We start from the raw sequence: 27,930 nt of genomic DNA on the forward strand, positions 1-27,930 counted from the left end.
CCACGCCGTTCTGCGATCCCATGAAAACACGGAAGGGCCATCCAGGCAGCCGGAGCCTTTCAGCTGCATTCGTGAGCTCCAGGCGCCCTCTGCTCGTCACAGTGAGCCCAGATCGCTGCGCCAGCCGAGCCTAAAGCTGCGCCGGGACCCTCAGCCTGGGCCTCGCCCTCCTCCCAAAAACCTTAACAGGGAGCTTCCATCCTCTTCTGCTCCAAAACCTCTCTCAGCTGCAGCCTGGGGTCCTGGGCACCGCCAGAACAACCACGCGTTTGATTGGGATTTAAATAACTTTTATTCGTTATTGATGTGTACAACATTTATGCATTTATATGAATGTATATTTATTTATTTATTTATTTGATCACATCAGTTTATATTATTCAAAAATGCTTTCAACAACACTGATATAAGTCGTGTTTATACTCTTATTTATTTGAACAACATTCATCTCTTTTATAGGATAAAATATGAATTTTATATTAATGGATTAATGTGTACGTGCCATTTAAACCCCCAAACCCCTCCAAGGCCTGAGACCTGCGGGGGGAGGGGGTGGTTGTCACTGTCCCTCTGCGTCCTGTCAGGGCCACACAGACCTGGGGAAAACAGAGCTCACTGCTCAGAGTTTTTAAAAGTTTAATAATAATGATGATAATAGTAACAGGATAAAAAAGGACAATATTTCCAGCGCTGGGGTGCTCCTGGCCAACAGCCAAAGGACACTGGGGTATACAGACAGTGTTAACTTTGTAGGGTTACATTGCTAGGATGCATGCATATTCATGCAATTCATGCATTATTCAAACATTCTTTCCAACTTTCTGATGTTTTGGGGACTCCTTTGTTTGACTTCTGCACACTCCGGCCACATCCTGGGTGTCAGGTCAATATATTTTATTTCTTCTTCTGTCTCCATCTGGCTGCTTCACATCCTCTGGTAAGATTTTCGTATGTCCTACTTAAATCTAACATGGAATTATCTAAATATCCTCCTTAAATTTAACATGGTATTCTCTAAATATCCTCCTTAAATTTAACATGGTATTCTCTAATTGTCCTGCTTAAATTTAACATGGGCGTCTCTAATTGTCCTCCTTAATTTTAACATGGTATTCTCTAATTGTCTCCTTAATTTTACCATGGTATTCTCTAATTGTCTCCTTAATTTTACCATGGAATTCTCTAACTGTGCTCTGGTGCTCTGGTTTGTGTCACGGTTACCTTATCACTTGGACAGGTGGGTCGGTGGATGGCCTTACACCGATTTTAGTTCCACAAAAGCCTTTTTCACGTCTGAAGTTTTGCTGAGGTCTGTAACACAGAACATTCATCACACTGTTATTTCCACAGGTCATACATAGCTATTATATTCATTACACTACTATTTCCATGAGCAACACAGTGCACACTCAAACGGATAAATTATATTATACTAACATGCAGCTAAAAGGAGTTACAATAGATATAACTATTTGTGAAAAACGCCAATCACTTGGTTTCTAAAAATTTTAAAAGTTTAATAATAATAAAATGGTTATAAAAATAGTAATACAATTAGAGTAATAAAATTTAGAGTTAGGACAATTACAAGACAATAAAAAGCAAAGAATTCCAGATGCTTTGGACACTAAGTCACAAAAAGCACACTTTGTGAACGAAGGAATAACCTTAAAAGCAACAGCCTGCTGCATATTCATGTATCTCATACATGATGCATAAATTCTTTGGAAATTAAGAACTTTTCTGCTTTTTGTCAACTTCTTAATCTTGGTGGTTCTGAAAAGACGGAGAGAAGGTGGAAGAATGTTTGTCTGTTCTGATAAGGAGGCTGTGACTCTTCATGGGCCCTTTTCACTGACATCTCTGGGTGAAGTTTCTTGATTATCTCATCTCTTGCTTGAGCTTGTAACAAATCCTATATCACAGACTTTCTATTTTAACATTATGTTGTAACCTAAATCTACATTTAACACCCTACTTAAGAGAATTAATACAGCAGAACTTTCTAACATTACACATAGAACATTCATGGTAACACTTGCTAAAAGCCAGCCATAAAGCCTGCATTTTTCACACTACTGATACAACTATTTCTGCACAGTTAAAGTCCCGTACAGCATGCACAGGCTCAGAGGGAAGTGCGAGAGCCGCTGTTATCGGGTCACTCTCACGGGGATCTTTGGACAAAATCTCTTCTCTTCGCCCCGAGGGGCTGCGGCTGCCGGGGCGGCGCTGTCCTGTGTACCGTGTCCTGTGTCCTGTGGCCGTGTCCCATGTCCCGTGTCTGTGTCCCGTGTCCTGTGTCCCGTGTACCGTGTCCTGTGTCCTGTGGCCGTGTCCCATGTCCCGTGTCTGTGTCCTGTGTCCCATGTCCGTGTCCTGTGTCCCGTGTCCGTGTCCTGTGTCCCGTGTCCTGTGTCCCATGTCCGTGTCCTGTGTCCCGTGTCCGTGCCCCGTGTCCCGTGTACCGTGTCCTGTGTCCCGTGTCCCGTGTCCCATGTCCCGTGTCTGTGTCCCGTGTCCCGTGTACCGTGTCCTGTGTCCTGTGGCCGTGTCCCGTGTCCTGTGTCTGTGTCCCATGTCCGTGTCGCGTGGCCATGTCCCGTGGCCATGTCCCGTGTCCCATGTCCCGTGTCTGTGTCCTGTGTCCGTGTCCTGTGTCTGTGTCTCATGTCCCGTGTCCGTGTCCCATGTCCCGTGTCCCGTGTCCCGTGTCCCATGTCCCGTGGCCATGTCCCGTGGCCGTGTCCCGTGTCCCATGTCCTGTATCTGTGTCCCGTGTCCATGTCGCGTGGCCATGTCCCATGGCCGTGTCCCATGTCCCATGTCTGGTGTCCCGTGTCCTGTGTCCCGTGTCCCGTGTCCTGTGGCCGTGTCCTGTGGCTGTGTCCCATGTCCGTGTCCCATGTCCTGTGTCCGTGTCCCATGTCTTGTGTCCATATCCCATGTCCCGTGTCCATGTCCCGTGGACATGTCCTGTGTCCCGTGTCCGTGTCCCATGTACATGTCCTGTGGCCATGTCCCGTGCCTGTGTCCTGTGGCCATGTCCCGTGTCCCTTGTCCATGTCCCGTGTCCCATGTCCCGTGGCCATGTCCTGTGTCCCCTGTCCCATGTCCCGTGTCCGTGTCCTGTGTCCCGTGTCCCGTGTCCTGTGTCCCATGTCCTGTGTCCTGTGTCTGTGTCCCGTGGCCATGTCCCATGTCCCGTGTCCCATGTCCCGTGTTTGTGTCCCGTGTCACGTGGCCATGTCCCATGTCCCGTGTCCCATGTCCTGTGTCCGTGTCCTGTGTCCCATGTCTCGTGTCACTGTTGCTCTCTTGTGTCCCGTGTCTGTGTCCCATGTCTCGTGTCTGTGTCCTGTGTCCCGTGTCCCGTGGCCGTGTCCTGTGTCCCATGTCCTGTGTCCGTGTCCTGTGTCCCATGTCTCGTGTCACTGTTGCTCTCTTGTGTCCCGTGTCTGTGTCCCGTGTCTCATGTCTGTGTCCTGTGTCCCGTGTCCCGTGTCCCGTGGCCGTGTCCTGTGTCCCATGTCCTGTGTCCGTGTCCCGTGTCCCATGTCTCGTGTCGCTGTTACTCTCCCGTGTCCCATGTCCGTGTCCCGTGACCGTGTCCCGTGTCTGTGTCCCGTGTCTCGTGCCTGTGTCCTGTGTCCCGTGTTCCCTGTCCGTGTGCTGTGTCCCGTGTCCCGTGTCTCATATTGCTGTCCCATGTCTGTGTCCCGTGTCCCATGTCCCGTGTCACTGTCTCTGTCTCTGTCACTCTGTCACTCTGTCACTGTCACTCTGTCACTCTCTCTGTCTCTGTCTCTGTCTCTGTCTCTGTCACTGTCACTGTCACTGTCACTCTCTCTGTCACTCTCTCTGTCTCTGTCACTGTCATTGTCACTGTCACTCTGTCTCTGTCTCTGTCTCTGTCGCTGTCACTGTCACTATCACTGTCACTCTCCTGTCACTCTCTCTGTCACTGTCACTGTCTCTGTCACTGTCACTGTCACTCTGTCATTCTCTCTGTCACTCTGTCACTGTCACTCTGTCACTCTGTCACTGTCACTCTGTCACTCTGTCACTGTCACTCTCTCTGTCACACTGTCACTGTCACTGTCACTGTCACAGTCACTGTCACTCTCTCTGTCACTGTCACTCTATCACTCTCTCTGTCACTGTCACTCTGTCACTGTCTCTGTCACTGTCACACTGTCACTGTCACTGTCACTGTCACTCTCTCTGTCACTCTGTCTCTGTCACTCTCTCTGTCTCTGTCACTGTCAATCTCTCTGTCACTCTCTCTGTCACTGTCACTGTCATTGTCACTGTCACTCTGTCTCTGTCCCGTGTCTCTGTCTCTGCCGCCGCCGCCGCCGCCCGGACCGTTCCTGCCCCGGACCGTTTCTGCCCCGGACCGTTTCTGCCCCGGACCGTTCCTGCCCCGGACCGTTTCTGCCCCGGACCGTTCCTGCCCCGGACCGTTCCTGCCCCGGACCGTTCCTGCCCCGGACCGTTTCTGTTCGGCCGCGGTTCCCGCCCGGCGCGCGGCGCGGTGCGAAGATGGCGGCGCCCATCGGCCGCGGCGGCGCCGAGCCCGGCGCGGCTCCCTACGGGAACTTCCCCAATTACTCCCGGTTCCACCCGCCCGAGGGCCGCGTCAGCCTCCTGCCCCAGGGGCTCCTGCACAGCCTCTTCCCCGCGGCCACCCGCCCGCTCCTCGGGCTCGATGTGGGCTGCAACTCCGGGGTGAGGGGGGGACGGGAGGGGGCGGCTGGGGCGGCACCAGTTTGGGGTGCTGGGGACACTGGGGCAGACTGGGCAGTCCTGGTATGGGCTCCTGGGCGAGACTGGTACAGACTGTGGGGCACTGGGGAATGCTAGGGGGCACTGGGGACACTGGGGACACTGGCAGTCCCCTGGGACTGGGGGCACTGGGACTCACTGGGGAGGCACTGGGGACACTGGGGGACAATCCAGCCCATGAGAAAGGCTCGGGATGAGGCACTGGTGTGGCATGGTGCAGACTGGGAACACTGGTGGGGAACGAGGAAGGAGGGCAATGGGACTGGTGAGGAGTGCTGGGAGCGCTGGGAGAGATGGGGAGGATGGGGCAGGCAGTGCTGAGCATGTGGAGGAAGGACTGGGAGCAGTGGGACAGTGACTTCCATGGGATGCTGGGAGGACTGGGGCAGACTGGGAAGAAACATTGCCCTGGGTCTGTTAATTCCCCCTGGGAAAAAGGACTCCCCCCCCTGCCCTGGACAGCCCTTTCCATGAGGAATTTTCCCTGAAATCGAACCTAAACCTCCCCTGGGATCTGCTTCCTCTCATTCCGCTCCTGGGAGCAGATCCCCACCCCTCCTGCTCCACCTCCTGTCCAGCCTGGAGAGTGAGGAGGTCCCACATGAGCCCCCAGCTCCCTCAGGGATTTCCAGCTCTGACTGGAGCTCCAGCCCTTTCCCAGCTCCAGACACATTCCAGTCCCTCAGAGGCCTGCCCTGGATCCAGGTGTGGCCTCTCCTGGCCCAGCAAAGCTGAACTGGTGATCCCACCTGAAACCCAGCCTGGCTGGGACAGTGCTGCTGCTCCTGGGGCTTGCAATTCCCCCTGAGGCAGTACCCAGGGGGCAATTCCAGATCCCATTGCTGGTGAGCCGGTGGAGCAGGTCAGTGAGAGGCACCTGTCACCCCCAGAGGACATTCCCAGCCTGTCCTGCAGCTCCAGGAGTTCCGTGGGATCTCCTGGAATTAAGGATTCATTCACTTTCCATCAGTGTGCACTGTGGAAAGAGATTCCAGGGCGGGCACCTGGACATTCCAGGAGCCAGCTGCTCTTGTGGAAGGTGTCCCGTGGCAGAGGTGGAGGGGGATGAGCTGGGTTCCTGCAGCCCAGAGCATTCCATGATTCCCTGGTTTTTGGAGCAGGCCCTCGCTGTGGGGGTGTCAGCGCAGGGGGGTCCCTGGTGGGGTGATAAGTTACACAGACTCCAGGCATTTACAGATCATTGAGCAATTTCTTTATTGAGAAACCCATTGCTCTTTTATACCCTAGTTCACTACAGCTAGACCTAATTGGTCCTCTAATTAAAATACCATCACCACTGGCTAATTAAGAAACCACCGTTTGGTAAATAAATCATTACACATGTTCACAACAGCAGGTGCAGCCAGTGAAGATAAGAACAGTTTCTCATTCTTTTCTCTGATGTTCTCAGAGACTTTTCCTGAACCATGCCTGGGAAAGTTGTGTGCTGCTCTCTGTGGCCAGAGCTGCCGCCACACCGGGGATCCATTCCAGGTGCTCAGGGCCCCTGGGACAGATCTTCTGCTGATCTTGGTCAGATTTTGCTCTGGACAGCCACGGAGAGGAGGCTCTGGGAGCTCTCCCAGGATCCCTGTTTTCCTCCCGCAGGAGCTCAGCGTGGCTCTGTACCAGCACCTCCTGGGGCTCCAGGACAGCCGTTCTGGCCCGGAGCCGCCGGGCGCCGCGAGGGAGCTGCAGCTGCTGTGCTGCGACATCGACCCCGAGCTGATCCGGAGGGCCCAGCAGAGCAGCCCCTTCCCTGCATCCATCTCCTTTGCCAGCCTGGACTTCATGGACCCTGGGGCCAGGGAGCCCTTCCTGAACTCCTACCTGGAGCGCTTCGGCCGCTCCTCCTTCGACATCGGCTTCTGCATGTCGGTGACCATGTGGATCCACCTGAACCATGGCGACGGGGGCCTGCTGGAGTTCCTGGCGCTGCTGGCCTCGCTGTGCACCTTCCTGCTGGTGGAGCCCCAGCCCTGGAGGTGCTACCGGGCGGCCGCGCGCCGGCTGCGCCGCCTGGGCCGCGCCGACTTCGAGCACTTCCGCGCGCTGCGGATCTGCGGGGACATGGCCGCGAGCGTCACGCGCATCCTGACGCAGCAGTGCGCCATGGAGCTCGTCTGCTCCTTCGGGAGCACCGCCTGGGACAGGAGCCTGCTGCTCTTCAGGTCCACGGCCCGTCCCCAGGGCTCCGGCTGATTCACCGGCAAGGAGCGGATCTGGGAGTCCCGAAATCCCTGGTAGGACCAGGCCTTGACTTCCCGTGGGAATCCAGGCCAAGGAATGTCTGTGAGTGATTTTTTTTTAACCGATTTTGTGGGGTGGGAGGTTGTTCCAAGGAAGCGCTCCTGCAGGCCAAGTTCTATGCGTGCTTTCCACGTGTATCAAGAATATTTCTGGAATACCAGGGAATGTAGAATGTCCTGATTGGAATGGCCTCGCAAGGATCCTCAAGTCCAGCTCCTGGCCCTGCACAGGACATTCCAAAAAAATCCCATTAATTCCAAAATCCTGATGCCCAAGTTGTCCAGACATTGCCAGACCTCCAGAACCATGGAATATCCAGAGCTGAAAGGGACCTGTGAGAATCAGAGTCCTGGGACATTGGAGTTGGAAGGGACCCACCTGGATCATCGACTCCAACTCCTGGCCCCACACAGGACATCCCAAAATCCCACCCAGTGCCTGAGAGTGTTGTCCAAGCACTCCCCGACCTCCGGAATGATGGAATAATCGGAGTTGAAAGGGACCCACAAAGGACCACAGAGTCATGGAGTACCCTGAGTTGGAAGGGACCAACTCCAACTCCTGGCCCAGGACAACCCAAAAATCCCACTGATCCCAAAATCCCAGCACCCTGAGCTCTGGCTTCTCGGGGCTGTCACCATTCCCTGGGGAGTTGATCCAGTGCCCAACACCCTCTGGATGAGGAACCTTCTCCCAAAATGCACCCAAAACTCCCCCAAGACTGGGGTGAGGACAATCCCCTCCCTGACCCAGTGCCCCTGGCTCAGCTCTCCCGGGACAGGGGTCCATCCCTAATGGTGAGTGCTTTGGGGAATGATATTCTTGGAATAAAAATCACTGGATTTTATCCTAAATTCCGTGTTGGGGTTTGTAATCCTGTTTTTATTCCCATCCCTTTCAGCACCTGAGGAGTGCCAGGGAATTGAGCTGCTAATTCTGTTGTACTTCCACTTTTCCTTGCTCCAGTGAGAGCGAGGGAAGCCCAGGGGTGTGCCGAGCCTTGTTGCAGGTGAGCTCTGTTCCAGAGGGAGAAAAGGTGTCACCTCCAGGAGGTGCTCCTGTGTCGCTGCTCCTGCCCAGGTGAGCAGGGACATGGGGAAACCTGCATGGATTTGTCCTTGTCCCTACTGAGAATTCATTGTTTCCTCCTGCAGGGGGAAAAGCAAATGTGTGGATCTGTCAAGGGAGGGAAGGGAAGGGAAACCTTGGAGCCCCTTCTGGTGCCTAAAGGGAGAGCTGGAGAGGGGCTTGGGACAAGGGCCTGGAGGGACAGGACACAGGGGATGGATTCCCACTGCCAGAGGACAGGGATGGATGGGATATTGGGCAGGAATTCCTGGCTGTGAGGGTGGGGAGGGGCTGGGATGGATTTCCCAGAGCAGCTGGGGCTGCCCCTGGATCCCTGGCAGTGCCCAAGGCCAGGTTGGACAGGGCTTGGAGGAACCTGGGCCAGTGGGAGGTGTGTGGAGTTGTGTTTTTAGGTTCCACTCTATGCATGTTCAAAAATGGTTTGTCCCTGACTCGGCAGAGGTGTCCCTGCCCATGGGATGGGGTGGGGTGGAGTGGGATGGGATGGATTTTAAGGTCCCTTCCCACCCAAACCATTCCATGATCCCAGGTGTTTCAGGATGCTGAGCAGGGTTGTAGGAAAACTTCGAGGCCCTTCCCATAAATCGAACTTCCACAGGGATCCTGCAGCTCTTCCAGCAGGTGAATCCCTTTGGGAAATCCCTGACGTTCCAGGAGCTCTGGGGAAGCTCTGCTGACTCCAGGGGTGTCACTCATACCGTGTTTTCCTCCCTCTGCTCCTGCTCAGCTGCTCTTTCCCAGCCGTGCTGCTGGGGGCACTGGAGGATCATGCATCCCACACCCTTCCCCCCTGGAATGTTTCCCTTCCCTTGTGTCAATATTTGGTGCTGTTTCCTTTCACCTTTGAGAAGTTTCTGAACTAAGCCCAGCCCCATCTCTGCTCCCACTTAAAGGGGGAAATAATTTATGCCTTTCTTTTTTCCTTTGGGGATTTTCATGCTTCCCTGTGAGGAATTCTAGGAAGAGTTGCTTGGTGGGTGCATCCCAAATTGTTGTCCCTGTACCTGGCTGGAAGGGTTATTTCCTTCCCAGAGACCCTGGTTCATGCTCCTTGTTTACTGGGAATCCCCCCAGGATGTGCCTGGGGAATCCTCCTGCGCTGCTGTTTCAGGGGATAGTGTGATATAAATAGTTCCTATTTTATTTTTATGGAGTTGATAGTTCCTATTTTTCCAGCCTTTCCATGCTGTCCATTCCTGGTGTGTCTGTAACTGCAATGGCTCCTTATCTCTCATTCCTGGACTTTGGAACTGCTGATATGGCTCTGTCCCAGGGCTTGGGAGTGGCCTAGCTCCAGAATTCCTCTGCTTGGCTTTGGCACAGCCAAATCCTTTGGGTTTTGCCACAAATACAGCTCAGAATGGTCAAAACCAGTCCCTGTGCTCAGCCTGGAGAAAAGGAGGCTGGGGGGCACCCTCTCCCTCTCCCCAGTTCCCTGACAGAGCACAGTGGAGCCCGGGGGGATTTGGGATCTGCTACCAGAGCAAAACAGCCTCAAGTTGCACCGGGGGAAGTTTGTGCTGGATATTGAGAAAATTCCTTCATGGAAAGGGCTGTAAAGCACTGGAAGGGGCTGCCCAGGACAGCGGGGGAGTCCCCATCCCTGGGAATGTCCAAGAAAAGTGTGGATGTGCCGCTTGGGGACATGGTCAGGGATGACCAAGGTGGTGCTGTGTTGATGGTTGGACTCAGTCATCTCTGAGGGCTTTTCCAACCTGAACAATTCCATGGTTCCATGACCCCGGCATACTGCAGAGCTCAGCATGGAGTCAGTCCTTCAGCAAAGAGGAGGAAAGATCACTTTCATTTTCCTTTCAGCTCCTGCTGTCCAGGAAGGTGTTGGGACTGGAGAGATGGGAACAGCTCTGGGATACAGAGATGGGAGAGCCTGGAGGAGATCCCACGGATCCCAGCTGCAGTAAGAATCTGGAGAATTCTGTCTATTTTTTACACTCTGCATTTCCCATATCGCTAAAGTGTGTTCCCAGCTTTCCTGAGGGTGGGACAGAGGGAAATTCCAGCTGGGGGTTAAACCCATGCCTGCCTCTTGGACAGCAGCAAAGCTCTGTGATGGTTCCTTGTGGAGAAGGGATGGTCCTGGGGAAATGGGGGTTCTGGACTCAGGGAAGAGTTTGGGTGGGAAGAGACCACAAATATATTCCCATCCACCCCTGCCATGGGCAGGGACACCTCCCGCTGTCCCAGGCTGCTCCAAGCCCCATCCAGGCTGGCCCTGGACACTTCCAGGGATGGGGCAGCCCCAGCTGCTCTGGACAGCCTGACTCGTTTTCCTTGAGGGACCCCTGGCTTTGGTCACCCTGGTAGGATTCAGGGTGGCTGGAGTAGGGCAGGAGAGGGATGTCCCTGATCCCAGGACGGGCCTGCCAGTGGTGGTTGCTGCTGCTGAGGGAGCAGGAGCTTCCCTGGGAGTGCAGAGCTCCCCTGGAGCGTCTGGCTGTGCCTCGGGAAGCTCCCGAGCTCCGAGCTTTGGGATTGTTCCCAGCCTCCAGCCCAGCTTGCCTCTGTTTTTCCATCCCCAGAATGGGGAATCTTGGCTGTGTGACTGCACAGCGCTTTTGGGATAGAGAACCTGAGGAACTGAGCTGGAGCCTGGGCTCAGATCTGTGCCCTGTTCCCAGTAATTCCTGCAGGGATTAATTAGTCCCCTGCCAAGTGCTGGGACTCATTAAGGCCCCCCCCTGCTATGAGGAGATCACTCTCCCCTTCCTTGCATGGAAGAATCAAGGCAGGGGAGCTGAAGCATCAAAATTCAGGTGTTGGAGCTTCCACTTTCCAGGTGGTTCTGCAGGTGCTTCCAGCTTGGAGAAAGCCTAATTGGGTTGGAGTCGATGAGATTCTTTCTTATTTTTATTTTGGATTTCTCTGTCACTCCTGTGACAATGTCACTTCCTCTAGGGGACACTTTGCTGTCTCCCAGAGTCCTGTGCTGAGTGAGCACAAAGGACACATTCCCAGGGGAAAATGGAGTGTGGAACTCCAGGGTCCAGGTAGGAACTGAGAGTGGCCAGATGAAACAGCCTGAGAGCACCAAATCTCCTGGAGCTGCTCCCTTCCATGTCCAGAACCTCCCACACAGCTGAGAGGGAGTCCCCACCCCAGGGGGATTTCACAGCTGTGTGGGTGTGGCACTTGGGGACATGGTCAGGGGTGGCCTTGGCTGCACTTGGGAATGGTTGGACTCCATGATCTCAGAGGGCTTTTCCAGCCCAAGCCATTCCATGATTCTGTGGTCGTTGTGCCATTTCCATTGCTGCTTTTCCTGAGCCCTTGGAGCAGAAGGAATTCTTCAGACTCTTCAGCTTAGCTCTGATTCCTTCCCATTCCCCACCCCTGGCCCTGGAAGGGATGAGTCTCCCCAGCACCCCCTTTCCCAGAGCTCATCCAGGTTTTCATTCTATAGTTCCAAAATTTACCACCTTTAGAAGTTTCTCAGAGTTCCCCCTTCCTTGAATTGGGTTGGACTTAGCAAATGGAATTGCATTTCCTCAAAGGGACTCTCCAAATCAGAGCTGGATCCTATCCATAAAAGGCTTTCTCAGAGTTTGTTCAGCTGGGTTTGGCTTTGATGCTGAGGGGTGGACAGCTCTGGGAATTCCTGGCTGGGAAAATGGAGGATAATTCTGTCAGTGTTAAACCATGGCTGCTCCATCCCAGGTGTTCAAGGCCAAGCTGGACAGGGCTTGGGGCACTTTGGGATAGTGGAAGGTGTCCCTGGGGATATTAAAGCCCACCTGGCACTGGGTGGGCTTCAATGTCCCTTCCTACCCAGGCCATCCCATGATTTCTGACTGGGGACATGGCAAAAAATGGATTAATTCAACTTCCTGTTTAATTCAAGCAGCCCAGGAGTGGAGGAAGCCACTTCAGGAGCTGGGAGTTGGCAGCAGCTTCCTGGGCCCGGGAACTTGTCCCTGCAGGTCCCAGGGCACAGGTTTGGACTTCCTTGGCTCAGCTCAGGGCAGGTTCCTTCTTGCTCCTCCTGTCACTTTGGAATTACAGGAGAAAAGGGAGAGGTGGCAATCTGTGGACATCTGGGAATCTGATTCTGGAGAGCTGGGAAAAGAGCAGTCCCAGCCCAAACACGCTTGGGGAGTTTGGCTTTTCCCTCCCAGTGTCACCAGTTCTGAGGCAAAGGTTGGACTGGAGAGGTGAAGTGGGGGGAAACAGAGCCCTGGTGGGAAAACCAACCACAAATCCAAGAGTGAGGCTGGGACGTTTGCCCAGAGCAGCTGGGGCTGCCCCTGGATCCCTGGGAGTGTCCAGGGCCAGGTTGGATGGGGCTGGAGGCAGCCTGGGACACTGGGAGGTGTCCCTGCCATGGCAGGGGGTGGGATGGGATGGATTTAAAGGTCCCTTCCCACCCAAACCACTGGAGAATCCCCTGACGTGCTGCGGGCAGGTCCTGCTCCCTTGGGTTACAAACAGGGAGAGTTTGGCTGTTCCCTTCCTCGGGCTGTCAGTGCTGGAAATGGAAGTGCCATGGCCACGAACCCTCAGGTTTAAATTCCAGGTGGGAAGGGTTCCTTGGAGTCCCCAAGGCTTTATCCTCGCTGGTCCTGCTGGAGAAGCTGGCCCATTGTGGATGCTTCTCATTGAGCTCCTTCATCCCTCTCTGAGATTTCGTTTCAACACCTCAGGTTTCCCATTTTATTCACTTATGGAACAAACCGAGGCAGGTTTGTTTTCCCCCTTGGCACAGAAGTCCCTTGGATCATTATGGATCATCCATAATCTTTGCCACAATTTCTTAGCTCAGGCTCAAGTTCTTTGGAACGAGTTAATTTGGAGCATCCTTGTTCCTGTGGAGCTGGACCCATTGAAGGGGCAGGATTTGTGGTGCAGGGGGGGGATCTGCTTGCAGGGAATATAAAATGCTCCCAGACCTTATCTCTTCAGACCTGACAATCCCTGTTCAATCAGGATCATAAAATGCTTCTTATCAGCCCCCTGGAATTTCATCCTGATGCTTAACAAAGCTGCTCTGTCCTTTCATCCTCCCCGGAGCACGGAGCCAGTTTTATTTGGAGTGCGAAAGTTCCGAGGCCAGAGCTGCCTAAACTGGTGTGGGGACCCTGCTGTGAAGCAGGGAAGCTCAGGAGGGATCTGATCCACGTTTCCATGGCAGGGCACACAGTGGATGACTGATCAAACCCCCGTCATGTGGTGGGTCAGGGATCAGACCCAGCCCTGCGAGGTGGCATCCCTGTGGGATGGGATGCACCAGGATCCCAGAATAACCCATCCTGCTGGATTGCTGGGCTGTAATTCCTGGGAAGGACAGGGAAGCTGATGCTGAGGGGGTCTCTCTGTGTCACTTGGTGTCCCTGCTCTGCCCCAGGGCCAGTCCCAGCCTCTGGAAGCTGCTGAGGTGCAGCTTTGTTCCCGCAGGAATCTGGGAGCAGTCGTGCTGGAACAGGCCCTGCTGCCAGGCTGACACATCAAAGCAGCTCTCTGGGATCCTCCACGGATCAAACGGAGGCAGCAGGGAGGGAACAGGGAGGCTCCCAAACCTGCCAGCCCTGCGATGGCTCAGCTCTGTCTCTGCATCTCCATTAACTCCGGGAACATCCCTGCTGGACACCCCTGCTCCAGGCACTCCCAGCTGGGATCCAAAGGCTGGAGCCCCTCTGGAGCCAGGCTGGGAGAGCTGGGGGTGTTCACCTGGAGAGGAGAAGATTCAGGGAGACCTTGAAGCCCCTCCCAGGGCCTAAAGGGGCTCCAAGAGAACTGGAGAGGGACTTAGGACAATGGCCTGGAGTGCCAGGATAAGGAGGAATTCCTGGCTGTGAGGGTGGTGAGACTCTGGGATGGATTTCCCAGAGCAGCTGTGGCTGCCCCTGGATCCCTGGAAGTGCCCAAGGCCAAGTTGGACAGGATTTGGAGCACCCTGGGATAGTGGAAGGTGTCCCTGCCCATGGCAGGGGTGGCACTTGATAGGCTTTAATGTCCCTTCTCACCCAAACCATTCCATGGATCTGTGTGAGATGGTGCTGGGAAAAGCTCAGTGAAGGGACTGCTGTGAGGGAAGAGATCCTTGCTGGCATTTTGGGCAAAATTCCCCTTCCTTATGTGAGGAAAACAGGCAGGAGGGTGAAGGTTTTAATGGGAAAAACTCCTCTAATCCAGTCTTGCTGTCCCCTCAGAGCAGCTGACACAGCCTGAGCCAGGAATCATGGAATTGGTCAGGTTGGAAAAGCCCTCAGAGATCATCAAGTCCAACCTAGCATGGTCACTCCTGACCGTGCCACATCCACACATTTCTTGGACACTTTCTGGGATGGGGACTCTGCCTTTTAGGGCTGGGCAACCCTTCCATGAAGGATTTTCCCCAAATATCTAATAAATGCGTGCAAATATGGAATATCTCCTCCAAAGGCCCTGGTGAGCTGCTCTGGCTCCGTGTCCATCTGGAGAAGATCCATCCCCTCGGGCAGGACCATCCTCTGTTGGGTGGCGAGTGCATGGACACAAGGGAATTTGGAAGTTGCAAAGGCTCCTCTGGAACGTGTGGTGACTTCCATCCAGGGCTCGTGGATCTCCTGGGAATGGTTTGAGGGAGTGACCGCTGCGTTGTCTGGCTGGACATTCCCAGTCTGACCAGTGCCAGCTCCTGGGGGATAACTGGGGCAGATCCCAAAGGATTTCCTGTCCCCCAGCCCCTGAAGCAGGACCTGCAGCACATTCCTCAGGTGGGGCTTTACCTCCGCACCTGCCCCATTGCCCACACAGGTGGGGCTCAGTCCTTTCCTCAGAATTCCCACAGGATGAACCCTGAGAGCTGCCTTTTGTTTGCCCCGATCCCATTGTGCATTCCAACTGTGGACAGCCTTGTCCTTGGATCAAGGCAACCACGGGGACCTGGGAAGGCCCCACTTCCACTCAGCCTCATCCCACTGGGGGTTTGGCTCCTTCAGGACAGCTTGTTCAGTGCTCAGGGCAGGTGGGAAAGGTGTCCAGGTTTCCATGGAAAAGCCAGGAGAGAGCAGAGGGGTTGCCCCGGGGAGCACAGGAACGTGCAGGGAAGGTCTGAGTGGAAAATGTGCTGTCTGGAAGGCTCAGGCAGAGGGAACAGGGATCCCATGGGATTTGTGAGCCTGGGAGCTGCCTGGGAGAGGAGGGAGGGAGGAAAGGAGGGTGACTGGATGAGAACTGGGAATCAAATTAGACATTCCTGGGGTATCTCCTGAGCTTTGGGTGTGGATGAGGTTTGGGAATCAGGTATTCCTGCAGTACCTCCTGGGCCTTGTGTTCATGAGCTCCATTCTCCTGAAGATTGAGGGTGGACGTGGGAATCTCACCTGAGCTTGGCTAACCCTGGATGAGGCTTGGGAATGGAACCAGGAATGCTTGGGTTCCTGCTGGCTGTGCCTTCCTGAGCTCCCTTCTCCTGAGGGTTGTGCTGGGGCTGGGATCTCCCCTGGTCTGGATAACCTCAGTGCAAATCTCACTTGGGGCATTCCTGTGGCCAAAGGTGTCGGAATCTGAGGTATTGGTGATTCTGAGATTGTAAAAGTCTCTGTTTTAAAGCCCCCCTGCCAAAGCAGAAGCCATAATTGGTCTGTGCTGGTTTCCAGGTTGTTTATTCTGTTTATCTCTCACATGTTCTGCTGCCCTGCCCAGCTCTGTCCTGCAGGGCAGCGTGTGGGGCTCTGCCCTCAGTGGGATGTGACAAACATTAAATACCAGAAACTCCCTGGGCTGCATTTACAAGAACGTGCCAATATCTGTCACCTACGTTGGACAGTGTGTCCCTAGCCTGAACCAACAGAAAAATGCCAACACCACAGTGAGACATGGAGGGCATGAAGAAGGAGAAAAAGGACAAGGCACACCCAATTTCCTCCACCTTTTCCCCTTTGGATCCCTAATCTAGAATCCTAAAATTTTACTTTTGCACCCGTGCCACACTTAATTATTACTGATATCACACACTGAGAGCTTGTAATTAATCCTGTAAGATTGAAAACTCTTTTCCATGGCCAGACATCACAGCCAGTGTCTCTGGGGGCTCTGTCCAGGGGGTTCTGACCCTGCCAGGGTCCCGGGGCAGCCAGAGGGAAGCTCTGGGTTCCCACACAAAGGAGCTTTCCCTGGGCTGCGGGAGAGGGGAAGGCCAGGCCTGGGCTGGTGCAGGTTTCCCAGGAGACTCCGACATGTCCCAAACAGGGCCCTGTGCCTGGGGGGGAGGCAGAGCTGCTCCCTGTTCTCTCCTGCGCCGCGTTTCTGCCGGGTGCTGTCAGCAGCACATTCCCGGTGCCCGGCAGGTCCCGGCGGGTCCCTCCGCGGGATGTGGCTGCGTTTTTCCAGGCCCAGCTCCAGCTGGGTTGTGGGAAGTGCTGACTCGGGCGTTGTGTGGAGCTGACTCACACAGGGCAGGCTCAGCCAGGAAAGGCTTTGTAAGGAGTTGTAGGAGCTGGACTCCATGGTGGAGCTGGGCTGGTTCCCCTGCAGGCTCCGAAGGAAGAGTTGTAAGGGTTTTTAAGGATTTAGAGATTTGGAAGGTGAAGGAATGTTTTAGTGAGAGTGGAAATGCCCACAAAGCCTCTGATCCAGTGAGGGGTGTGGACACAGGAGGAGAGGATGGGACAGGGCACCTGGAGGTTCCAGAGAGCCCTGGAAGCTTCCAGGTCCCTACCAATCCAACTCCTTCTGGGATTCCATGATTCTCCCCCTGTTCCCTGGGAAATACCCCGAGGATGGCCCCAGTTGGTTGATGCAGAACTTGCTTCCCTTGGACTCTGATTTTGGGTGCAGGGTGGGCCTGAATCCGCTGATCCCTGAGGGAACACCTTGGGCAGGAGCATCCCAAGGGTGCACAGGGCTTTGGGAAGCCCAGAGGAGCCATGGGATCCCTTGGAGGGATCCCTTGGAGTGGCACATCCCAGCACCTCTCTGTGCTGTCCCATCACAGGAATCCAGGCTTGGTTGGTGACAGAACAGGGAAAGGTCCCACTTTCCCCATGACAGGAGGATGCCTTCCCTGGGCATCTGCACAGTGGTTCCAGGAGGGAAGAGCAGGGGGACGGTGGGGATTGGGGTGGCTGGGTCAGAGGGGAGGGGTGGGAGATCATGGAATCACAGAATCACCAAGGTTGGAAGACACCTTTGGGACCATTCAGTGCAACCCCAGCAGCCCCACCAAAGGGACCTTGGGAAGGCTGGAACAGGAGCTGGGCACCTCCGCAGGCTCCAGGAGCCCCCCCTTCCCTGGCCTTGGCATTTCTGGGCCAGGATGGCCGGGAAGGCTCCGCTCCTGCCAATGTGCTGATGTGGGAGCTTTGCACCACCAAGATTTGCCTCCTGTGCAAAACCCAGGGCAAGTGGGTTGGAGCTGGAGCCGCGGCGTTCCCAGCCCAGGGCAGGGACGCGGGAGGATCAGAGGGATCGCAGCTCGGGAGGGTCCAGGGACGCACCCACGGCGGCTCCCGGAGCTGCCCCGGGGCCGGGCGGGGCTCCCCAGCGCCTTTCCCAGCCAGGTGCAGCAGCAGCTGAGGAAAAACGAGGATCCTTGCTGAAAACAGGGACGTGGACCTGGATTTTCAGGGATGCTCCCACACGGGTGGGATTCAGAGGTGCTCCCCAAGGTGTGTTTTACAGATGCAGGTTTGGCCCCAGATGTTCCCTTGCCACACGCAGGGATCCATGTGTGTGATCCTGGGCCTGATATCCCTGGGTTCCCCCTGCTCTGGGCAGTGTTTGCTCTCTGAGTCTGTTTTCTCTCAAATTCCAGTCTCTTGACACTGAGCATGTCGGGGAGCAGGGAGAGGTGAGAGGAGGGAGCTGGGTGGGATCTGGACGTGATCCAGGACTCCCTGTCAAAACATCCCCACCCCATTCCTGGCGTGATTGGGATGGTTGGTAAAAACCTCCCAGTTCAGAGTAAAACACACAGGAATTGGCACAAAGGGACTGTTAAAGGGGCTCAGTTCCCACTAAATCCACAGGGATTCGTCCCATTTGTGCTGGAGCTGGAATTCTGGGTTTAAGCTGGCAGGAAAGGGCAACTCTGTCAATGCCTCCTTCAGGTACACCTGGATTAGTCCCAGAATCCCGGGATGGTTTGGGTGGGAAGGGACCTTAAAGCCCATCCCATTCCTGATGCCTTGCACAGCCCAGCTGTTCCAAGTCCCGACCAGCCTGGCCTGGGGATGGGCAGCAGGATTTTGGGGGACTCTGAAGCACCATGAGGATGTCTGTGCTGATCCTGCCTTTTCCATGTGCAGCTGCAGCACCGGGCTGGCCGAGCACAGGGAGCAGCTGGGGGGGTTCTTTGCCTGAGTGGAGATTTTGGGGCTCTTTCCTGGTTGGAACAGCTCAGCCTCTTCGGGAAGGAGAGAGGAATGCTGCCCCTTCCCAGGATGAAGTGAGGAACAGGGTGAGCAGTCCAAAGGCAATTCCCAGTTGTGGACTGGGATTTTACCCAGAGCAGGGGCTGGAGCCACTCGAGGCCTGTTTCATAAAGCCAAATACAAGGCCCTGAGTTGCTCCTTCCTGCACTCAAGGTGGGCTGAGGAGCTTCCAGCAAGGTGGGAACCCCTGCTGCTGGGGGACGCTCGGGCAGTTCGTGTTGGAATTCAGTCCCACCAAGCCCTGGATCCGCTGCCGTGGTCCAGGTGGGATCCCCACGGTCCTGCCCAAGCTTTCCCTGCGTTGTGTAAGTGCAGAGCTGCGCCAGCGCTGGGCGTGGGCCCATCCCAAATCCCAGCTCAGGTCCCAGCCTGTCCCGTGGCTGTGCGCCATGGCAGGAGCTGCTGTCGGGAACTGCTGGCAGCAGGGATGGAGGGAATCCAGCCCTTCCTCCAGAGGCTCCACTGGTGCTCCCCAAAAGCAGGCTGGGGGAGCTCGGGCAGGGCTGATCCCATGGGGGCTCTGAAGAGGGGAAGCATCTCGTGCTCCTGAATTTCAGATTCCCCATGGCAAATCCAAGGCTAGGTGAACTCTGGGATTTTTTGAGTGTCTTGTGATCCAGATATCTGGATTTATTTCCCCTGGTTTAGTCTGGGTTTGGGGTCCAAGTTTTTGAGGGTTTTCTGTTGGTTTGAACCAGGAGAGCAGCTGGGATTCCATGAGGTCCTCATTTCAGAAACTGGGAATAAACTGGTGTCACCACTGGGAATGCTGGGGGATGAACTGGTGCAGAGCTGTCATTCTGGTGAATTAGCCAGGGAATGCTGAGGGAATGCTGGATTACCCATTGTGGAGGGCAGAGGGGTGTAAATCCAGAGTGGATCTGCAGCCGAGGCACTGAACTGGGGCTGTTTTACTCCTCTCCTTGCAATTCCAAACCCCCAAAGGCTCCAAGTCTTATGTTTGTCGTGGGGTCCTCATCCCTACTTCCCTTCTCCTGCCCAGAGGAAGTGACAGGTCCCTTTGGCTCCATGGCGAGGCTCTGGAAGCATTGGAAATGAAGCTCCAGGTGTTTTATATTCCCTTTTTTCGAGGCTGAATTGCCTCTCTTTGGGCAGGGGGCCGCTCTTGGTGCTGCGCTAGGATTTCACCAGCTTGGGCGTACTGGGGTGAAGGAGATTTTGGGACCCTTGGAGCTGATTCTGAGCCAGATAAAGGTGGTGTTGGGAAGCTGGGGAGTGCTTGGAGCAGCTTTGCTGCAGCTGAAGACATTCCATGAACTGTGACGGTCCAAGTCTCCCTGGGCACCGGGGGCAGAGGGGCTGCCTGGCCCCAGGGTCCCCCCCAGGGCTGCCCGGCCCTCTTGCCACCATCCCCAGCCCTGTTTGCTTCCTGCGTCAGGGCCTGACTCACCCTGGGATTCCTCAGCTCTGAAGTGGTTCCTCCTCTCCCTCCCGCTCCCCTGCCCAGGTGCTGAGGGCTTTTTTTCCGAAGCCCTGAATTTCTGGGTGTGCCCCGAGCTCACAAACACGGCAGGTCCCGGCAGGAGTGGCTGAGCTCCCCTCCCATTGTGCATTCCTGGCGTGGCTCCAGGGGCTGTGCCAGGAGCAGCCCCTGTGAGCTCCTTTCCCTGCTGAGCTGGGGCTTTTCTGCTCCTGCTGGGTCCCTCCACAGACACAGGCAGTGCCCCAGATCCCCCAGACCCCTGTGGCTCCTCCAAACCCCTCCACAGACACAGGCACTGCCCCAGACCCCTGTGGCTCCTCCAAACCCCTCCACAGACACAGGCAGTGCCCCAGATCCCCCAGACCCCTGTGGCTCCTCCAAACCCTCCATGGACACAGGCACTGCCCCAGATCCCCCAGACCCCTGTGGCTCCTCCAAACCCTCCATGGACACAGGCACTGCCCCAGATCCCTGTGGCTCCTCCAAACCCTCCATGGACACAGGCACTGTCCCAGTTCCCCCAGCTCCCTGTGTGGATCCCAACTCCCTGACGTTTGGAGAGTTCCTGATGAATTTGTCATCAGAGAGATCCGTGGGGCTGGGAGGGAGCAGGCTGGGAGAAGGGAAGGCTCTGGAGACACTTTGGAACCTTTTCCAGTGCCCAAAGGGGCTCCAGGAGAGCTGGAAAGGGACTGGGGACAAGGCCTGGAGGCACAGGACACAGGGAATGGCCTCCCACTGGCAGAGGGCAGGGATGGATGGAATATTGGGCAGGAATTCTTCCCTGTGAGGGTGGGGAGGCTCTGGAATGGATTTCCCAGAGGATGCCCCATCCCTGGCAGTGGCCAAGGCCAGGCTGGACAGGGCTTGGAGCAGCCTGGGACAGTGGGAGGTGTCTCTGCCCGTGGCAGGGGTTTGGAATGGGATGAGCTTTGAGATCCCTCAGACCGTTCCATGACTCCAGGATGTCCAGGCCCAGGCCCAAGCCATCCCCGTGTCCCACAGGGAAACCTGTGCTGTGATCAGGGCTCCTTCCACCTCCTCCAACCCCACGGTCTCCAGCTGATCCTGAGGAGGAAATTCTGGGATGGTGTTCAGTGCCTGAAGGGAGCGCGGAGGACGAGCTGAGGCCAGCTCCAAACCCCAGGAACCACCTCTGGTCGCTGCTGTCCACAGACCATGGAATTGCTCAGGTTGGAAAAGCCCTCAGAGAGTATCAGGTCCAACCATCAACCCAGCACCACCCCGGCCACCCCCGGACCATGTCCCCAGGTGCCACAGCCACACGTTTCTGGACACTTCCAGGGATGGGGACTCTGCCCTAGCCCTGGGCAGCGCCTTCCAGTGCTTTACAACCCTTTCAGTGAGGAATTTTTCCTAAATCCAACTTAAATCTTCCTTGATGCATCTTGAGGCCATTTTCACTCATTCCCTGGCAGCAGATGCTGAGCCCAACCTCCTGCCAGGGAGTTGTGAAGGGAGAAGGTCCCCCCTGAGCCTCATTTTCTCCAGCCGAGCCCCAGGGGAGCAGGTTTGGATAAGGGGGAAGGCCCTGGAGCAGCAGCTCAGCCAGTGCCAAGGCTGCCCCTCCGATCCCTCAGTGCTGAGGGGGAGCTGGAAATGGTTCCTGGAGGTGTCCGAGGCCAGGCTGCCCCCATTGCTGCCCCACCCTGGGCACGGGGGTCTGCAGAGGATTAAATCCAGCAAAGCCCGAATTCCCTCAGGAACTGGGGCTGGAACTGGGGCAGGAATTGGGGCAGGAACTGGGGCAGGAGCTGGGGCAGGAGCTGGGGCAGGAACTGGGGCAGGAGCTGGGGCAGGAGCTGGGGCAGGAGCTGGGGCAGGAGCTGGCCAGGAGCTGGGGAAGGAACTGGGGCAGGAACTGGCCAGGAGCTGGGGCAGGAACTGGGGCAGGAGCTGGGGCAGGAGCTGGGGCAGGAACTGGGCAGGAGCTGCGGCAGGAACTGGCCAGGAACTGGGGCAGGAGCTGGGGCAGGAGCTGGGGCAGGAGCTGGGGCAGGAGCTGGGCAGGAGCTGCGGCAGGAACTGGCCAGGAACTGGGGCAGGAGCTGGGGCAGGAGCTGGCCAGGAGCTGGGGCAGGAACTGGGGCAGGAGCTGGGGCAGGAGCTGGGGCAGGAACTGGGGCAGGAGCTGAGGCAGGAGCTGGGGCAGGAACTGGGCAGGAGCTGGGGCAGGAGCTGGGGCAGGAACTGGGGCAGGAGCTGGGCAGGAGCTGGGCAGGAGCTGGGGCAGGAACTGGGGCAGGAGCTGGGGCAGGAACTGGGGCAGGAGCTGGGGCAGGGCTGGGGCAGGAGCTGGGGCAGGAGCTGGGGCAGGAGCTGGGGCAGGAGCTGCGGCAGGAACTGGGGCAGGAACTGGGGCAGGAGCTGGGGCAGGAGCTGGGGCAGGAACTGGGGCAGGAACTGGGGCAGGAGCTGGGGCAGGAACTGGGGCAGGAACTGGGCAGGAACTGGGGCAGGAGCTGGGGCAGGAGCTGGGGCAGGAGCTGCGGCAGGAGCTGGGGCAGGAGCTGAGGCAGGAGCTGCGGCAGGAACTGGGGCAGGAGCTGGGCAGGAGCTGGGCAGGAGCTGGGGCAGGAGCTGGGGCAGGAGCTGGGGCAGGAGCTGAGGCAGGAGCTGGGGCAGGAGCTGGGGCAGGGCTGGGGCAGGAGCTGGGGCAGGAGCTGCGGCAGGAACTGGGGCAGGAGCTGGGGCAGGAGCTGCGGCAGGAACTGGGGCAGGAACTGGGGCAGGAGCTGGGGCAGGAGCTGGGGCAGGAGCTGGGGCAGGAGCTGCGGCAGGAACTGGGGCAGGAACTGGGGCAGGAGCTGGGGCAGGAGCTGGGGCAGGAGCTGAGCAGGAGCTGGGGCAGGAGCTGGGGCAGGAGCTGGGGCAGGGCTGGGGCAGGAGCTGGGCAGGAACTGGGGCAGGAGCTGGGGCAGGAGCTGCGGCAGGAACTGGGGCAGGAGCTGGGGCAGGAGCTGGGCAGGAACTGGGGCAGGAGCTGGGGCAGGAGCTGCGGCAGGAACTGGGGCAGGAGCTGGGCAGGAGCTGGGGCAGGAGCTGCGGCAGGAGCTGGGGCAGCTGCTGCGGTGCCAGTCCCCGTCCCGGAGGTGGCACACGGGGCACTCCCAGCCCCGGGGCCGGGCTGGCACCGCTCCCGCGGCGCTCCGGGCAGGGCCGGCCCTGGCAGCACAACAAGGGAATTCTGGTTTCTCCCAAATTCCGGGGCTGGCCGGGCCGGGCTGGGCCGTGCGGAGCCGCGTCTGGCAGGGACTGGGACAGGGACTGGGACTGGCACAGGGGGACAGGGACAGGGGGACAGGGACAGGCACAGGCACTGGGCACAGGGACAGGCACTGGGACAGGGACAGGGACAGGCACAGGGACAGGCACAGGGCACTGGGACAGGGACAGGCACTGGGACAGGGACAGGCACCGGGACAGGGACAGTGCCCGGCTGGCAGGGACAGGGACGGTGCCCTGCTGTGCCAGCACCCCGGGGTCCCTCCCGTGTCCCCCCGGCCTGGTGGCACCTTAGGGCTGCCTTTTCCCTGGTCCAGAGGCAGCCTTAGGGCTGGCATCCAGCTGAGGTCCCCGGATCCCAGAACACCTGGGGTTGGCAGGCACCTCTGGAGATCACCCAGCCCAATCCCCCTGCCCAGACAGGGCCACCAGATCCCGGTGCCAGGGCCGGGAGCAGCCGGTGCTGGCACATCCCGGGGCTGCTGGGATTCCAGAGCCCCCCCGGATCCTGCCGAGATCAGACAGAGCAGGGCTGGGGACACCGGGGAGGGCAGTCCTGGTCCTAGCTGGGCACAGGGGGTGCATCCCAGTCCCAGGTGGGTTTAGGGGGGTGAATCCCAATCCCAGGCAGGTTTAGGGGGATGAATTCTGATCCCAAGTGGGTTTAGGGGGGGTGAATCCCAATCCCAGGCGGGTTTAGGGGGATGAATCCCAATCCCAGGTGGGTTTAGGGGGATGAATTCTGATCCCAAGTGGGTTTAGGGGGGTGAATCCCAATCCCAGTGGGGTTTAGGGGGATGAATCCCAATCCCAGGCGGGTTTAGGGGGATGAATCCGAATCCCAGTGGGGTTTAGGGGGGGTGAATCCCAATCCCAGGCGGGTTTTAAGGGGATGAATCCCAATCCCAGGCAGGTTTAGGGGGGTGAATCCCAGCACCGGGATGGCCGCAGGACACAGGGGAACTGTTCCCCCTCCCGTGTGGAGAGTGGCTGGCAATGGGGAGGGCAAGGTGCCACCAGCTAAGAAACTGGACCAGTGTGGCCACCTTGGGGCCTCTGGGGCCGCTGTTCCCAGGGCGGGATTCCCAGCGGCCGCAGCCCCGGGCAGGGCGAGCCCGGCTCACCTGGGCAGGTCGGCTCCGCTGGGCGGGGCCGGGCTCAGGTGTTCCCAATTCCTGCCCGGATTGGGCCGGGAGAGCCCAACCTGGCCTTATACGGGCACAGAGCGGCGCCGGCCGCTCCCCGGGATGGGCCGATGGGGCCGGGCTCGCTCCCTCCCTCCTCCCCCCTGGGCGCAATGCGGGGATTTGTTTGCAGCCAGCCCGGGGATCTGGGACCCCCGGAGGGGTTTGGGCCCCCCAGGGTGGGGCTGGTGATCCCCTCGAGCCTGGGGAGAGGGACAGGGACCAATCCCTGCTGAATTCCCTGCTCTGTCCTGGAATATTTCATTAGGAAAACGAAATTATCCTCCCCCAAATTCCATCCTCCTCGAGGCTGCAGATGAAAAAAGCCAGGAAACTGAAGCACAGTTTGGGCCAGGATGGTGCAGGAAAAGGAAAAGAAACCCTGTATTTTCCCCAAAGTGGGGGAGCTCCTTTTCCCAATGGCTGATTTCCTGGCGTGAGCCACTTCCATCCCTGCAAACAGTTGTGCCAGGTCAGGAGAGGGCCTGGAGCATCCGTCTACATCCTCCTGTTCCTCTGGAGTCACTCCAGGTGTTAGCTGGAACTGGGGGAGCAGCTGTGGGAGAGCTGGGATGGGTGGATTAAACTGGCTTTGGAACTGGAGAGGGAGCCCCAGGCCATCAGCTCCCCATGCCAGGATATTTCCATCTCCCTTCCCACACATTTCACCCTGTGGCACATGTGGGGGGGATTTTGGCTCCCCTCTGGTGCTGAGCAGGAACTCAGCTGGTGCCCGATTTCTCCAGGCTCTGTGCCCTGGGAAGGGCTGGGAAAAGGCCTGGCTGCTTCCAGACTGAGGGTGCATCCCGAAATCCAGCGGGGAAGGAAGGAGAGGTGGAAGAAGAACCAGGAATGCTCCCACCTGCAGCTGTTTCCTGGGGAGCAGAGGGGCTGTGAGCTGATTCCAGATGGGAAAAGGGTTTTTCCCCTGGTGAAGATGTTTGGGGTGTGTTCCTGGAGGATTTGGCCCATAGAGGATAAGAAAGTGGAGTCAGATAGGATCTGGGGATATTTCAGAGGGACTTGCAGCACAGTCAGCCAGAGACTGGTGGTACCTGAGCCCAGGGAGGGAAGGTGACAGATCCATCACTGGTCCAGGTGGGATCAGATGGAGAGGGATGAGTTCCTCACCTTGGGAGCTGTTTCATCTTCCCAGAGTGATTCCAGGTGTGTGGGGGCTCCGGAGGAGGGGAGCAGTGAGTCTGGGAGCAATGGAGCAGCCAGGCTGGATCCCAGGAGTCATTCCCACCTGGATGGGAGCTCTTGGTGGATGAGAAAGACCCTTTTGGATCACAGAATCATGGAATGCTTCAGGTGGGAAGAGACCTTAAAGCCCATCCAGTGGGCAGGGACAGGTGCCACCATCCCAGGCTGCTCCAAGCCCATCCAACGTGGATGGGGCAGCCACAGCTGCTCTGGGCAGCAGATCCCCCGTGGGCTCCCCTCCGTGCCTCGCTCCCTGGGAGCCGTTCCCCTTCCTCTGCGGGCCGGGAATTGTTGGGGATTTCGGGGACGCTGCAGCGGCCTCACCTGCCCGGCAGAGGGAGCCCGGAGCTCGTTCCTGGCCGCTCCAGGTGCGCGGATCCCGGGATGCGCTCCGGGAGCCGCTTCCCCCCTGCAGCCGGGACCGATTCCCGCTGCTCTTCCCGAAATGCCCGCAGCCCCCGCTTCCAGCACCCCAGGAGTTGCCCCTGGGATGTCTCACGTCCAAGACCTCCAGGACATCTGACGTGTCCAGGCCTGGAGAGGCTCCAGGCAGGGATGGGATCATCCTTGGGAGCGGCTGGAGCTGATACGGCGTTGCCTGGAGGAGGCTGTGCCGTGGATTCCTGAGTGGCCTGGCAGATAAGAGGGATAAATATCCCTTGATCCCACAGATCTCCTCAGTAGCTCCCAAATCCCCGTGGGGAACGTGCTCCGGCATGCCAGGGGTGACTGATTGAAGGGGATCACTGGAACTGGCCATAAAACACCATTATTGGGCCATAAATGGGGGGATGCTGTTAATTATCCCATGTATTACAATTAATTACAGTTAATTACAATCCTTAACCCTGTTTTTCCCAGCGATCCTCAAGCCCTGATCCATTTTTTACATGGATCAGAGAAGGTGAGGAATACATCCACCCCCCCAAGCACCCTCTAAAACATCACAACCATCCCTTTTTCCATGAAACCTGAGCTTTTCCATCTCCCTCCCCTCCCCCCCACCCAAATTCAGGATCCTTTCAGTACTTAGGAATTTTTAGGAAGCAGCCAGGTGGGATTTTGTCACATTTTGAGGCAAAACCAGGGATGTGACAATCCTGGCGCTTTCTGGGGCTGCCCTTCACCACTGCATCCTTCTCTGTTTCCCCCTTTTTTCACATTCTATCCCTAATAAAATCCAGTGTACGTTATTCTGGATTGACAGCGCTGATCTGAACAACACGGGGAGGGCAGCCAGGACCTTTTTTTGAAGGGCTGGGATGGGGATTTTCTGGGGGCTCCTGAGCTGATGATGCTGCCTGGAACGTGCAGCAATTCCCTGGGGAATTTGCAGCTGGAATTGGGGCTGGTTGTGACTCTGGGATGAGAACAGCAGCGGGAATTTGCCTGGAGGAAGAGGCTGGGTCCTAATGAGGGAGGGATGGTGGAGGGGGCAGGATGGGCTCCCAGAGCCGTGCATCATCCCAGGCAGAGCTCAGCTGCAGTTAATGGAGAGCAGGAATTCTGCTGGATGGAGCCATTGCCTGGTGTCCTCGGGAGCTGAGGCTGGGAGCAGTGGGACAGGGAAATGCTGGGTTGGGTCTGTCCCAGAACAGGGACCTGGAATGCAGCCAAAATCCCAGATCTCAAACCAACCCTTTAATCCCCTGCTGTGGCCTCAGGGATCCCTCCCCGTCCCATACGTGGTGAAGGCTCAGAAACAGCAAAAAGATCCCCAAAATCCAGTGTCAGCAGCGGGAAGGTCCCAGCTGAGCCCCAGCCTCCAGCTCCCCCAGTCTGGGTGTCCCAGGCTCCCGTTTCGGCCTCATCCTGGACAACACCAGCCCTGCTCCTGCCCCGGGAATGGGGCTGCTCTGAGCACAAACCCTGCTTTTTCCTCTGCCTGGGAAGGGCTTTTTCCAAGGGCTCTGCAGGTTCCTGGCCCCAGAGGCAGCCCTGCACTAAACCTGCCTGACTGGGAGCAACTGCAAACTGCTCAGAGCCGCCCCTTCTCCATCCTGCCAGGCTGGGAAACTGGATTTAACTCTTTCCTCTGGTCTGGAATGTGCTTCCCATCCTCTGTCTCCCATCTCCTGCCCAGGACCTGGAGAGCTGCTCCCAAATTTGGGTCCTCTGGCACCTTGGGGGCCCTGGGCTGCTTTGGATCTCCCAGAGAAGTCCCCCAGGGGAACAGGAAGCATCTGTGGTCCAAAAGGGCACCTCTGGAATGAAGGGCCACAGGAAAATGTGGGTGCCCAGGATGGACCTGGCCCAGGTGTGCAGAGTTCCCCTTTGGAGAGGGCCAGGAGGAGTTTGGGAAGGGCAAGCTGACCCTGGAAGGGCAGAGTGTCTCCCAGGTGAACAGCAAACA

At 57.2% G+C, this 27,930-nt stretch overlaps 1 protein-coding gene and 1 pseudogene across 6 annotated transcripts; both read left to right on the forward strand.

Moving 5' to 3' along the window:
• Positions 1-4,524: 4,524 nt before the first annotated feature.
• On the forward strand, positions 4,525-22,106 carry BCDIN3D (BCDIN3 domain containing RNA methyltransferase). Of its 5 annotated transcripts, none has more exons than XR_014950396.1 (4): positions 4,525-4,731; positions 6,397-7,080; positions 7,940-9,100; positions 9,946-22,106. XR_014950396.1 is itself a non-coding variant. In XM_021543941.3 (2 exons), the coding sequence occupies exons 1-2, from the start codon at positions 4,546-4,548 to the stop codon at positions 6,988-6,990; spliced, it is 780 nt and encodes a 259-aa protein (XP_021399616.3). In that variant the 5' UTR covers positions 4,525-4,545; the 3' UTR covers positions 6,991-7,892. The 5 variants fall into 5 exon arrangements, 1 of the variants encoding a protein (XP_021399616.3); XR_014950397.1 differs by having other exon boundaries at positions 7,940-8,047; XR_014950399.1 differs by lacking the exon at positions 7,940-9,100 and having other exon boundaries at positions 9,946-10,045; positions 20,947-22,106.
• On the forward strand, positions 17,895-27,879 carry LOC146765027 (uncharacterized; annotated as a pseudogene). Its single transcript, XR_014950369.1, has 2 exons — positions 17,895-17,914; positions 22,103-27,879. The product of XR_014950369.1 is annotated as an uncharacterized LOC146765027 (transcript).
• The last annotated feature ends 51 nt before the right edge of the window (positions 27,880-27,930 follow it).

Source organism: Lonchura striata, chromosome 29, assembly GCF_050655825.1.
Source record: "Lonchura striata isolate lonStrDom1 chromosome 29, ASM5065582v1, whole genome shotgun sequence".
Taxonomy (NCBI): domain Eukaryota; kingdom Metazoa; phylum Chordata; class Aves; order Passeriformes; family Estrildidae; genus Lonchura; species Lonchura striata.